The sequence below is a fragment of the Cervus canadensis genome, chromosome 24, assembly GCF_019320065.1.
Source record: "Cervus canadensis isolate Bull #8, Minnesota chromosome 24, ASM1932006v1, whole genome shotgun sequence".
In the NCBI taxonomy this organism is placed as follows: Eukaryota; Metazoa; Chordata; class Mammalia; order Artiodactyla; family Cervidae; genus Cervus; species Cervus canadensis.
In genome coordinates this window covers 3,706,632-3,721,009 of record NC_057409.1, presented here as the reverse complement: position 1 = coordinate 3,721,009, position 14,378 = coordinate 3,706,632, and the positions used below count along the sequence as shown (strand labels likewise).

General features: G+C 51.4%; 1 protein-coding gene across 1 annotated transcript in view; it reads right to left on the bottom strand.

The window, feature by feature from the left end:
* VWA5B1 (von Willebrand factor A domain containing 5B1) overlaps positions 1-14,378 on the bottom strand; it is a 68,313-nt gene that overhangs the window by 29,886 nt on the left and 24,049 nt on the right. Inside the window, exons 5-9 of the mRNA XM_043445866.1 lie at positions 11,022-11,167; positions 9,973-10,104; positions 9,267-9,391; positions 5,013-5,189; positions 333-443 (exon numbers count right to left, since the gene is read on the bottom strand). Of these exons, the coding sequence (XP_043301801.1) occupies positions 333-443; positions 5,013-5,189; positions 9,267-9,391; positions 9,973-10,104; positions 11,022-11,167 (691 nt within the window). The remainder of the gene's footprint in view (positions 1-332; positions 444-5,012; positions 5,190-9,266; positions 9,392-9,972; positions 10,105-11,021; positions 11,168-14,378) is intronic.

Below are 14,378 nucleotides of genomic sequence, written 5' to 3'. Positions count from 1 at the left end.
CCATCGTTCTAACGAGAGGGAGGCTTCAGTGGGTGGGAGGCCTAAGGTACCCTCTCCCTCCGTCTTCCCTGTGCTCCCTCCCCCTAAGCACACCCATCCTTCACCCCACGTGTTCCTTATCTTAGGGAGAGGGGAGGTCAGCAGATGGCCTGCAAGGGGAGAGCCTCCTCTGTGGTTGTCTGCTCCTGGCATCACCAGCTAGGTTCTACACAGGATTAGGGTTAGGGTCCTATGAGGGCAGGCCTTGAGGTTACCTCCTCTTTCCTTTCCCTCCCTTGACTCTGCTCCTCACCACCCAACCCCTCTTGGTCCCAACCATGCCCCTTCCTTACCTCATTGTAGGTCTGACTGGAAGGGAAGAGGGTTTTAAACGTGGATCCAAACCCAATGACGTTGAAGAGGCAGGTTGGCATGAGGCTCTTAAGAGCCACCAGCATGGCATCCTAATAGGGAAGGAAGGAACTTTTAGGATTCCAGAAGGAGTTCTTCCCTTGGTCATCACACAGCACAGAGGCAGCCTCCAAGGAAACCTTTCACCCTCTTCCTGCACCCGACATCGCTTCCTCCCCCAGAGCAAGAAATTCACTGATGCTGACCAGAGGCTGGGCCAAAGCCATCATCATAAAACTCCTCATCCGTGTAGCAAGTCTGATTTCTCAAAGTCATTCTATTAGTTTGCCAGTTCCGTTTCACCTCCTACTGACCCTGAGCAGTAAGGAGAGCCGGAAGTATGCATTCCCTTCTGCCAAAAGAAAATTGACATCTAAGAGAGACACATGGCCCGGTCTCGCTGGCGGTGGAGCAGGCCTCCGTGTGGCTCTCATCCAGGGCCTTTTGTATCAGAAACCCCCCCACTGTCATGAACTAGGATACATTTCCTAGGAAGAGTCTCTTTAGCTCATATCTGCTCAAAGCCCAGAATGTACTTTACATGCATTATCTCACATAACCTTCATGATAACTCTTTGAGGCAGGCACAATATTATTCTCATTTTATTTAAGAGAAAACTGAGGCACAGAGAGGTGGAGTGACTTGTTTGTGAGCATCCAGATTGTAAATTAGTGGAGCCAGGACTCAAATGTGTCACTCTGACTCCAAGCCTGTGAACATTAAAGGGTCTGAACCGATCTGACTAGGCAACACCAGGAGACCTTCATCAAGGTATTTTCTAAAAAAAATAATGACGCAGAGAGAAGGTGGAGATGACAAGTGGGAAAACGATGGCGTTGATGTTGATGACACAATGCAATGATCAATGTCAAGCAGTCGCTACGTGCTAAGCACTTTATCTCTTTTCGTCTCTATAATATACATTATAGCAGAGTGGTTAAGAAGACACACTTTGAAGTTAAACATATCTGGGTTTCAATCTCACTTTTACTAACTTGACCTTGGGTTAGCTATATCATTTTTCTGAATTTCAGCATGGCACACAGTAAAACACTCAGTAAATGGTTATTATTACCTACCGTATGAAATACATATTAATAAAAATACCGCTATTTTACAGATAAGGAAACTGAGGAATTGCACTGGATCATAAAACCTAAGAACAGGGCTGAGTCTCTCAAAGCACAGCGCCGAGATCTTTAGTCACGTTGGCTCTGCCTTGGCACAGAACTCGGGAATGAGGGGCTTTTCCCCACCCTCATAGAGTTTATTGATGGCATCCCAGGGATCTCGGCATAGCTTCACAGAAACAAACTGTTACACTCCAAAATCTAGAAGGAAACAGTTGCAAGTAGATCCTGGCAACTTTCAAGCCATATGGTCTTTCTGGCTCCACAGCCCTTCAGCCCCTCACCCACCCCGCTTTGTAAATATTAACATCAATGTTCTGTCCATCTCCTTTCATTACTGTGTCAATACATTTTGTTTTTCTGCAAAAGAAGTCAATCTCTGTTTATTTTTTCATTAGCTGCTAATGTGTATTGCTGCTAGCAGAAGACTCTGCTGATCCATACAGATTGTCTCTGCTCACACCTATCACAATTTTTAAAGCCATGTTTTTGGCAGCAATTGGTAGTTGAAGGAGACCAGTTGCAGGAAATTAAATTGGCTGAACTTTGCCCTTTGGCGTGAATGTTTAGATTTCTATTCTCTCTTACATCCCAAAGCCTAGCTTTTCCTAAAACTTCAACCTGATGGGCCACCTAATGACTTAAGCAACCCCTCAAAGGCCTCATTGTCAATGGGGAAAGGGACCTGTGGCTTGAGTAATTTCTATGACTTTTTCTAAAAGGGGCACATTTAGCAGAACGGGTTGTGCCAACACAAAGCCATTTGTGAAAGGATGACCTTGAGCTCCCTGAGCTGAACTGGAAAAGAAAGCATGAGCGACTCCAAGGGGAAAGGGACTGAGACACGAATCAGAACTAGAGAAAGCTATTGTCAGGGAATTCTGACAATAGGTCTTTAATTCAGGAACTGGATTTCCACTCATCAACAAACTCCATTGAACTGGTAGTAACTGCCTGGGACACCAAGCTGAGAAGGATATACAGATTGAGACCAGGCTCAGCACTGAAAAAAATGGCATGGTCAATTATATTTTTATTTTAAAATGAAACAGAGATGAATATTTTTTTAATGATAAAAGGTACAATTCACAAAGAAGATGGACATCATAAACCATTAGATATAATGGTCAATTATTGATGTCTGTCTGGGCTTGGGAGAGGGGAATGGAATGATGTGTGACATATGCTTGCCTCCCTGAATGAATCCTCCCTTCTCATCTTACAGAAAGAATAAATGACGCCCAGAGTTGAGAATCAACTTGTCCAAAGTAACATAGTAAGTCTGTGGCAGAACTGACCCTGCAACCCAAGCACTGCTTTTCCCACAGAGCTATGCAGCAAGAATAACAATCAGAGAAGAGAGCTTTTCTTAGTGGAAGAGTCTGTATAATTCCCTGCCAGCAATGTAAGGAAAATGAGCACTGAATCAAGATACAGAAAGCTCAGGTTCATGCACCAGCTCTGTGATGTTGGGAAGAACACTTAGCCTTCTGTGACCTCAGTCTCTTTACTTGGAAAATGGCGGGGAAAGGGGATTAAATGCTCTCTAAGAGATGTTTTAGGTATATGATCCCATGATACTCTAGAGTAACTGAAGAGATGTCTTACAAATTGGTACAGCTGTGGAATGGAATACACAGGGCCACACAGGCCTGCAGCGTGTTTCAGCACTCTAGCCCTGTGGACAGCTCCCCATCTTGCTGCTTGCCTTTGATGGTGGGCAGGACCCGGGAAAAGGTGACAACCAGTCCTGCACCCGAGTGTCAAGAGGCCTCAGACAGGGACTTGGATCTGATATATGTCTGCTCTGTCATACTTCAAGAGCAAACCCAGTCATAGCAAGGCTGAGGACACAGTTGACATCATGGGTCCCACTTAACCCCACCCCTCCCTGCTGATCCTATTGCCCTGGAAACAAGAGCTTGCTCCAAGGACAACTGGGAGAGGGATAAAATTTCAGGCAACAGCGGAGCCCTCTCCTTGGCCCCTCACCCCTTGCTGTCTTGAACTGTAATCCTTTACCCAGTTCAATAAACAGCAACCAAGGGCTCTTCATGCACGAACACAGAGCTAGACCCCAAGGGGAGAGAGAGATGAGGAAGATCTGCTCTTTCCCCTCAATAAGAGAATAATTCCAGAGAAGGAGGCAGACAGCTGCACAACTGAAAATACAAGGAAGAGTTGGATAATGCCATAATTGAGGTGAATGATCTCCTGAAGGAGACGGACTGCTTCTGGATGTGTAGAGGGAGGGTTCTATTCTTCTTTCACCTGCACTCCTTCAGAACTCTCCAAAGCATCAAGACCACACTCTCAGGAGTGCTCGGTTACCAGGGCTACAAGCCTCACGTGACTCTGAGCTTCTTGGTTTTTTGTTTTGTTTGGCCACGCCACATGGTGTGTAGGATCTTTGTTCTCCAACCGGGGGTTGAAACCCATACTCTCAGCGGTGAAGGCACCGAGTCCCAACCACTGGACCACCAGGGAATTCCCCTCTGTGAGCTCCTTGAGGGCAGAACTATATTTATAGCCTGCCCTCTTTCCAGACAGTAAAGAATCTGCCTGCAATGCAGGAGACCTGGGTTCGATCCCTGGGTCAGGAAGATTCCCTGGAGAAGGGAATGGCTACCCACTCTGGTATTCTTGCCTGAACAATTCCATGGACAGAGGAGCCTGATGGGCTACAGCTCATGAGGTCGCAAAGAGCTGGACATGACTGAGCAATTAACACTTTCACTCTTTCTGGATGTCCAAGCATCGAGCTTTGCACATATTAGGCATTTGAAAAAAAGAAAAGATGAACCAAATCATTTCACTGGATTCGACACATTCCTTGATGGCAGGGGCCATATCTAATGAGTCTCTGATGTCACGTGGTAGAAACAGACAGACAGATAGGGGTTTAATTTTAGACCATAACCTTGGGTACATTACTGAAACTCTCAGGATGGGTTTTCCCATTTGGAAAATAGTGACAACCGGACCAACCTCACAGGATGACTATCTGGATTAAACACCAAACTGTGCATTAAGTGGCTGCACAGAGTCTGACTCATGGCAGGTCCTCAGCAAATGCTAATTTCCTTCCTCTTTTCTCTGTTTCCCTCTCCACTGAGTCCTTAGTGAGGCGTTTTAGCCAGCGCAGGCATACAACAGAGCTGTGGAGAATTCCAAGGGAAGCTACTGATGACTTCATCCCCTGAAAATGGACAACAGTTAACATCTGCTCATATCACCAAGCAGAGAGATCTCTGTCTAAACTGATAACAAAAAAAAAAAAAAAATTGCTCATCATGTCTCTTAGCCAGAGATGGTCACTTAACGAAGTGGCTCAGATCTCTGTCTAAACTGATACAAAAAAAATTGCTCATCATGTCTCTTAGCCAGAGATAGTCACCTAAGGAAGCGGCTCGGGTGTGGAAGGAGAAAGTGCTGAGAAGCTGGTTACCCTGGAACCCTAGATCCTGGGGGTGGGGTCCTCGTAAATGTACCTTGACGCGTTGGATGTTGGTCCCATTCATACTGCCACTCCTGTCGATGAGGAAGATAAACTCCCCACGGGTCTTCCTCAGGTTCGGCTGGACTGATTGGAGGTCGGGGCAGAAGTTGAGCATGATGACGGAATGGTGGGGGATGTCCTTGTGGAGGCGTTTCCGGATGATTTCTGTCTGGAGGAGAAAGGAAAACTCTCACTTGAGCATTCAAGGGGCCCAGAGCTACTGCTGGGGGCTCACCCTCGTGGCCCCCAACACTCTCCAAGTTTGATCAGACTCCCACTCATCCTCTGCGTGTAAGACTTCCAGGTTCCTGGCTCCTCTGTTAGATGTTCACAGGTTGCAATAGCAACAGGGACTTTGGAGGCAGAAGACCTGGGTTTGAATCTCAGCTATCACTGTCCAGCCGAGTGATGTTGGGTCAGTCCCTCCTCAAGGTCTGTTGCTTCTTTGGAAAATGGGACAAATAAGGCCCATTTCTCAGGGTGGTTCTGAGGATGAACTGGGCTGGCCTGCAGATGGGAAGCCCTGACATGCGTGCAGGCCCTCAGCTGAGTAGTGGTTTCTTTCCCTTCCACATGCAGGGATGAGCCACTCTCGGGCTCACCTTGGCTGTGAACTTGGCTTCTCTGGTTTACCGATTCTCTCCCACTGATAAACTTCCTACTCACATGTCAAGCTTTACCTCTTTGGAAATCCTGCCCCCATCTTACATGGACTTAATTACCTAGTTTCCTTGTCCATGGAACGAGGACAAGAGTACATACCTCACCGGGCTGTATGGACTAAATGCAGCACCTGTAGGGCGCCGCCGAGCAGAGCAACTGTTGCCAAACAGCAACCATCGCCACTCTTGCTACTTGCCGTGGGGACCCAGGCATTTCTCACACTGCGAGTTTTTTTGCTCATCTCTCTGTCTCCCCTCTAGTTTGGGGGCTACTTGCAGGCAGACCCTGCCTGAGTCTCTTGCATCTCCAGGGCTCCACATAGAGCTCTGTATAAAGATGGGCTCAGGAAACATTAAAAGAAGGACACCACCACAATTCTGTATCTTTTCATGGATTCTCTTAACTGGCCTTGTCCTGCTGCTACTGAACTGTCTTTGACTCTTGCAGTCATCTCTGCACCAAATCTCTTTTTCTCCATCCTCTCTACCACCCTGTCTCACCACCCCATCTTTCTCTGTGTCTGTCTCTGACTGTCGCTGTGTGTACATGTCTCTCTCTGTCTATTTCTCAGTCTGTCTGGGTCCCTTCCTCAGTTCAACAGGTGACATCACCATCCACCCAGGTGTTTAAAGCAAAGACCCAGCAGTCATCCTTGACTCCTCCCTCTTCTGCATCCTATCAGTATCTACTCCCTCAGGAGAGGACCGCCAGCTCTGTAGCTCAAATACCTTCTGAACGTGTCCTCTTCTCTGTCCCCACTGTAAACACCCAAGTTGGGTTTTCCTGGTGGTTCAGATGGTAAAGAATCCACCTGCAATCCAGGAGACTTGGGTCTGATTCCTGGGTCGGGAAGATCCCCTGGAGAAGGGAATGGTAACCCACTCCAGTACTCTTGCCTGGGAAATCCCATGGACAGAGGAGCCTGGCAGACTACAGTCCATGAGGCTGCAGAGAGTCAGACACGACTGAGTGACTAATACTTTCACTTCACTTTCTTTTTTCAGGACCTTTGCCTGGACCTGTGCAATAGCCCCTTCCTGGCCTCTTTCCTCTCCTTTTCTCTCCCTGTGGTCTATTTTATACAGAGCAGGCGGTGTGATCATTCTTGTTATTCTCTTGCTTAAGCGACAGTGTCCTCTCATACCCATGCCAGGGCTCATGAAGCCCCTTATGGGTTGACCCCTGCCTACCTGTCCACCTCGTGTTTGCCCCACACTTCAGGCCACAGGCGGCACATTTCTGTCTTCCAAGCACATCACCATTATTCTGCCTCCAGTTCTTTGCACATTCTTCCAGGGTTTCATAATCCACCAGGTCTCATCCTGAGATAAGCTTCCTCTAAACACTTGGCAAAACAGCTCCCAGGACTCATCACTCATTATCCTATCATCCTGTTTTAGGTCTTTCACAGTCCCTAGCCCTTGCTCGACTGATCTTGCTCATATGCTTGCTTCTTGTCTGTTTCCCTGTGCTAGAACGTAAGCACCAGGAGGAAAGGATGTGACATTTTCAGTCTTCCCCGTGCCTAGAACAGAGCCTGATGCTTGCTGGGCACTTACTGTTTGTTGAATGAATAAATGAGAAGATGAATCTCTGTGGGCTTTTCTGTCTGCTACTGACCTGTGTACATCATTTTTTTTTTTTTGTCTGTCTCTCTCTCTTTTGTCTCTGCTTCTCTCTGCATTTCCATCTGTGTCTCCCTCTGTGTCATTTGCCCCCACTTTGTTAAATCACAGTTTTTGACAGCTCAGCCCACCCAGCTCTTCCTGATTGATGCCTCTGGGTGCTCCCCTGCCTCCCTGGTGAGGGATCAGGTCCTCCCTCCCACAGGGAGGTCCTTCGCCAAAAGCTACTGCCCGCGACAGGGCTCTCTAGATGACAGAGCCTGAGGCAGCAACGGCCACGTCAGTGACAGGAGCCTGATTTTTGCCTCTTGGGGGGTCGGGGTGGGAGCCTCGGGCTCAGGATTCTCTGCTGTCTCCTTGAGCTGCCATTATCCAATTACAATAAACTCATCACTTCTTAGCAGCTGCGGGTTGATGGCTGTCATCCCTGAAGCTCATGAGAATACAGGGTATTTGCATAACCAACCCAAGGTGGCAAATTAATTCTCATTTGCTCCGGCGGTCCCAGAGCTAATTGATTTGAGGCTTGGCAGGCAGGCAGGCAGGCAGGCTCACTGCCGACCCCCTCTGCCTGCACGCTGCGGTTCTCGGAGCCCAGTGGCACCCCGGCATGGCCACCCCTACTCTTGAGAACCCGGCTCCAGCCTCTTCTCCCAACTGACTCACCTGGGGGCACCTCTGGGAGGGCAGATGTTTCCAGCAGGGTCTCCAAGGTACGGGTGGGCCCTGAGCCTTCTATACCTTCCCTTCACCGTCTCCCCCACCTCCCGCCAAGCAGGGGCCTTCGGGTGGGAGCTCTACCAAAGGGAAGGATATCAGCTGTAGGTTTTCTCTGCATTCCTGTCTGTTCCTCTCCACCGTCCTCTGCCCGTCAGACCAGCAGGGGCCAGAGGGGCCCTTAAATTCAGTGCAACCGCCCCACATGAGCGGGGCAAAGTCCTTTGCCTCAGTGTCACGAAAGCCAAACTCCCTTTTCCCAGCTCACCCGTTATTGTGGGTGCTAAGCCGCAGTTTTCTCATCTAAAAAGGGAGATGACAAAAAGCAGTGTGCCCTGATTCTTGAGCCTACCTTGGCACTCAGGACCCAGGGCGCTGTGCAGTGACCTCAGCAGGAGGGAGACTGCGGGGGTGGCTTGTGGCTGAGGCTCAGCATGCTCTTACCCCCTTCCCCACTCCCAGCCCCTGCTGAGGACCCCCTTATCCATTAACTTCATGGGGTAGGGGTGGGCAGAGGGAGAGGGTTTCCCTGGCTTCCCCAGCTCTGCCTTTATTCTTTACCTAATAGCAAGCAATGATCCCAGAGGAAGGCAAATCAAGAGACCCAGGAGTAGAGATGGAGCTGGGAGGGCACCTAGCCAGAGGGCCCTTGGTGCCTTTTAGGGGCAGACTATCCTGAAGAAGACCAAGGTCATTTTTGCCAACAGCCTAGAACTTTCCTAGCTTAGGAAACTTGATGGGCTTCCCTGAGAGCTCAGTTGGTAAAGAATCCACCTGCAGTGCAGGAGACCCCGGTTCAATTCCTGGGTTGGGAAGATCCGCTGGAGAAAGGATGGGCTACCCACTCCAGTATTCTTGGGCCTTCCTGGTGGCTCAGCTGGTAAAGAATCCACCTGCCATGCGGAAGACCTGAGTTTGATCCCTGGGTTGGGAAGATCCGCTGGAGAGGGAAAGGCTACCCACTCCAGTATTCTGGCCCAGAGAATCCCATGGTCTGTATAGTCCAACGGGTTGCACAGGGTTGGACATGACTGAGCAACTTTCACTTTCATACTTTCAGGCACCTGGATGGCTCTAGGAGCAGGTGACCTCTCAGGAGGCGGGATCATCAGCTTGCTGTGTGACCTCAGGCGAGTCCCCCCACCCCACCCCTGGGCTCAGGCTTCTCACTGGTCCAGCGAGGACCAGTGCCCAGAGCCACCCTAGTTCTGCCACCGCTGACGTTGCTCAGTCACCCTCACCTTTCGCTCTGCACTGCTGTCCTTCTTCATCCCTTTGATGAAATCTGCTCTTCCCTTCAGGTGCTGGTCGAACTCCCCCAGGGTCATGTCCCCTTTCTCCATCAGGACATGTGGCATGTGGGGCTCTGCAGAGACGAGACAGCACTGTCGGAGCGTGAGGGCAATGCGGGGGACCTTGGTGGAGGGGTGGATCTTCACTGTGGGGAGAGCTCCCAGTTGGAAGAGGGGGATGGGATCCGTGGCCATTTGAGGCATGTGGGGCCATGAAAAGACTCCTGATCTGGGAGGCAGGAGAGTGCGTGACTGGACTTTACCCATCTGTAAAATGGGAGTGATCCTGGGCTCTGATCTTTTTGCATCTTGACAGTCTATGAATTCTTAAAGAGAAAAAAGAGTTGCTCTCTGGGGTTCAGAACTGTTGGGGTCTCACTAAGCTTAGGTGTTCAGCTGGCCTGAGAGCAAAGTGCACCAATGGGTGGGTGAGACAGTGGGGCCTCAGGAGCTGAAATGGGGCAGGAGACACTCAACTCTGCCAACTAGAGCCACGTTTACACGGAAGCAAGTTGTTGGCCTCCTCTCCTCTGCCACGTAGCCTACCCTGTCCCTGGCCACGGGGCAGCGGGGGTGGCAGCTGTCTGTGTGCCCTGGGACCAGCACCTCCTCCCTCCCACCGGCAGCCCCAGGGGCCCTGCCGGGGACACAGTACCGCTGGGGTGGATGAGGATCTCCACGGGCCGGTCGAAGGTGTGCCTGTTGGCCAGGGTGACGATGATGCTCTCGGCCGAGCTTGCGGACGGGGCGGCGTCAGCTCGGATCTCGTGGGTGGGACTCTCTACCCCTGAGTGACACAGAAAGGTGGGATAGGTTCAGGGGTCCCCAGAGAAAGAGGGGCTTGGTGGGGGACCTGGAGACCCAGGCCGGAGATGACTGCCACTCCAGCCCCATCAGGGGCTCCTGACCTGCTGGTGTGCAAAACTGTGGACAGCCCTTCTCAGTTTCCCCATCTGCAAAATGGGAGTTTATCAAGACACGGTCGGATAGCCCCTCCTGCCCTGACTCCGGGACCCAGTGGGGGTTAAATGGGTGGCTTCCTCTTAGGGGACAGAGACAAAAGGAGCTCCCCGCTCCATCAGACGGCCCTCCTCAACGCCTCACGTGCTGGGATGTGCACTCCATCAACGCCTCTCGTGTTGGGATGTCGCTTGCTCTGGGAGAACACTCATGGACGAAATCACATTCTTTTGAAGCCTTGACTGGGAGGCGGACGGGGACTGTCAGAACAGCGGTGCCCGACTCTGGCTCCTATTAGAGTCACTGGGAGCTTTGCAATGGTTCCGGTGCCAGGGCCTCTCACCCCACACCGGTGTCATCATCAGAAGCTCCGGGGTGGGATCTAGGTGGCTGGATTTGGAAAGTTACCCCACTGAGCAGGAGGACCCCTCACCCCCACCCCAGGGGAGGGCCGGAGAAACATCTCTGTGGCTGTGGCCTCCCGGAGAGGACCTTGGACCTCCAACCTCAGACTTCGGATTGCTAGGCCCTTGTGGACATTTCCCCAGGGAAGCCATTGGTGGGGGGCATTGGTGGGCACAGTCTTAAAATCTGTCCTTGGGAAAGAGTCCTGTTGGGCTGTAGGTTGGCCACAGGCTGTTGTCCGCCTGGGCCGGCCAACTTTCTCTCGCTCCCTTCCTCTCCCCACCCCGGGACCTCGAATCTTCTTTCCAGCCCCATCAGGGTCTAGGCAGCTGCTCTCACCTGCGAGCAGGCAGGGCCCACGAATCTCCAGCTGGAAGTTGAACTCGTATTCCATGGGGTTGGACACGTCGGTGTCCAGGAGCGTCGACAGGCACAGTCTGTTCCAGGAGTCCAGGGCCCGGCTGCCAAAGCAGTGCTTGTCTCTGCTGGGAAGGGGGCCGGGAGGAGGGGAGGGGGGAGGAGACTCAGCAAGATGGGAGCACTGGCTTCAGTTCCCACACGCGCACTTGGCAGAGCGTACATCTTCACCCGGGTCTCTCGGACTCGGCCGGGGGACGGTTTGCATAACGTTGCATCACATCAGGACTCCCTGCTCTGTCTCTGGGAGCTGGGGACCCTTGCCTGAGACACTGCTCCTCTGAGTCCTGGTTTTCTCGTTGAATAGGGATCATAACGGCACAGCTTTCTCCCGTGAGTGCTCAGCAAAGTGTCATCTGCTGCCCACTCGCTGTCGCTGGCCCTCTGTCTGTCCCTCACCTGTCCCTCATCCCGCTCTATTTCCCTCCCCTCCACGGCCTTGCCCCCTGAGGTTTTTGCTTTGTGTTCTAAAAATGCACGTAGCGTTGTAAGAGACATCCTGACATTTGGTTGAAAAGATGGCATTGTGTTAGGAATCTCATTCAGCTGCTTCCCTTTTTTTCACCCAACGCTGCATTTTAAGGGTCTGAAAACCTTCTCTGCTGCTGCTGTGGTTCAGCTTGTTCCCCTGGTGGCTCATTGGTAAAGAATTTGACTGCCGATGCAGGAGACTCGGTTCGATCCCTGGGTGGGGAACATGCCCTGGAGGAGGAAATGGCAACCCGCTCTAGTATTCTTGCCCGGGAAATCCCACGGACACAGGAGTCTGGCAGGCTACAGTCCATGGGGTTGCAAAAAGTCAGACATGACTTAGCGACTAAACAACAATAACAACAATGGTACGGCCTGAGGGCCTCTGTTATACTGTCCTGCTTTCTTCCTGCCTCCACACCCCTGCTTTCTTCCTGCCTCCACACCCCTGCATCCGCAGGCCACCCCCATGAAGATCCTCATCTGTGTTCCCTTTTTGGGCCTTTGGAAGGATTTCTCTGGGATCCCTGGGTCAAAGGGCACACATCAAGTGTCGCCAGATTGCTTTGCAACGTGGCTGGCCAGTGTTCACTTCCCCCAGCGGTGAATGAGAGTTTCTTTCTCTCCTCATCCTCACTAACGTTTGGTATGGTCTATCTCTCTTATTTTTTCTCGTGTCCTCTGTCTAAGCCACTTTTTCACCGGAATTTGATGCAGGCAGGTGTTTGCATCCCCTGCAGTCCCAAGGGTGTCTCGGTTAGCTCTTTCCTGCTGGAATGGGCAGGAATCAAAAATTTATCAGGGCCGCCTCAGGGGAACTGGGCACTCCTCCCAAGCCTCTTGTTCCTTGACTCACTGAGGTCTGAATGTCCCCAGCTCTGCTAGGTCTTGCCTCTCAGATGTACCAGGCTTGCATTTACGAAGTATTTTGCATTTACAAATGCACCATGGCAGCGTTTACAAAGATGACACACGAGCTGGTGTTCACTGGCCTGAGCCTGGCTGGTGCCACCAGCTTCTCTGCTGCGCCGACAAGTGTCCTCACTCTAGATTTCGAGGCCCTCCGTGGTCTGATTCCAGCCTTCCTCCCCCATTTGCTATGTTCATACGAGCCTTCCTGCTGCTCTTCAAACACATCAAGCCTGGCACTGCCTCAGGGCCTTTGCACTTCCTGCCCACTCTACTCCCTGCTCAGAATGTTCTTCCTCCAGATGATTTCCATGGCTTGCTCTCTTCATTCAGATCAGGCCTCAGATGTTGCCTCAGTTCAGTTCAGTCTTTCAGTCGTGTCTGACTCTTTGTGACCTCATGGGCTGCAGCACGCCAGGCTTCCCTGTCCATCACCAACTCCTGGAGCTTGCTCAAACGCATGTCCATCAAGTCAGTGATGCTGTCCAACCATCTCATCCTCTGTCTTCCCCTCTCCTCCTGCCTTTAATCTTTCTCAGCATCAGGGTCTTTTCAAATGAGTTAGCTCTTCGCATGAGGTGGCCAAAATGTTGGAGTTTCAGCTTCAACATCAGTCCTTCCAATGAACACCCAGGACTGATCTCCTTTAGGATGGACTGGTTGGATCTCCTTGCAGTCCAAGGGACTCTCAAGAGTCTTCTCCAACACCACAGATCAAAAGCATCAATTCCTCAGCGCTCAGCCTTCTTTATGGTCCAGCTCTCAGATGGTGCCGAACCCCTGTCTCTTCTAACCAGCACCCACCCCATCCTGTCCCTCTCCAGCCTCAATAACGTTTATCTCCATAGAACTCATCACCTAACATGTGACGTATTTATGGGCTTATTTCTTTATGGTCTGCCTCCTCCATTAGAATACTAGCTCCATTAGGGCAGGGACCGAGCCTCTCTGGTTCACTGCTGTGTTCCCAGCACCCAGAATAGTGCCTGGCCCACGTGAGCTTGGTCCTGTCCCATGGTAAGTGTTTAATTGCTATTTGTGGAATGACTGAGGAGTGCCCTCCAGGCTGGCCCCTTATGCGAGGCTGCAGTAACCCCTCCCCGCCAGCCTGGCAATAGATCATCCCTTTAACCTGCGGTGTCTTGGGGTCTGTTGACCTTGTCCTCTGTGACCCAGTGGGCATGTGCTCTCGGCTGTCCCCAGAGCCCGACAGGGTATGTGTATGAAACTCCTGGATATGTACAATGTTTACATCTTCCTAGATTTCAACTTGGCTCCAAGATTCAGGACGAGAGTAGGGGAGGGGGAGTTAAGGAGTTTGTTGTTTAGTCACTAAATCATGTCTGACTCTTTGCAACCCCATGGACTGTAACCCACCAGGCTCCTCTGTCCATGAGATTTCCCAGGCAAGAATACTGGAGTGGGTTGCCATTTCCTCCTCCAGAGGATCTTCCTGACCCAGGGATTGAACCCACGTTTCCTGCACTGGCAGGCGGATTCTTTACCGCTGAGCCAACAGGGGAGACCAAATGATAAGATGCATCAAAAGACACCTCCCGTATGCAGCAGGCCTCTTAAACCTGGCATCCTCTCTCCCTGTGGAGGAAACGCTGGTCCCCCTGGGTCCACAGGTGGGGAGATAGGAGGATCCCTGATTTCAGCTGCAGGTGCCTCAGGCTGTGACCCCCTTTTCCCTCCTCCCCACCCCCAGGGAGAGTACAGAGAAACTCTCCTGGAATGACCTACCCGACCCTGCTGAAAACCCTTGTTAATGAGCCCTTATTGCTCTGGGGAGAAAGCCAGAGTTGGCCAGGGCCACAGGGTGTCCTGTATCTCTGCAGCCTCATCTCAGGCCACTTCCTCTCTGGGGCCCCGTCCTTGCTGCCTCGGGGCCTTTGC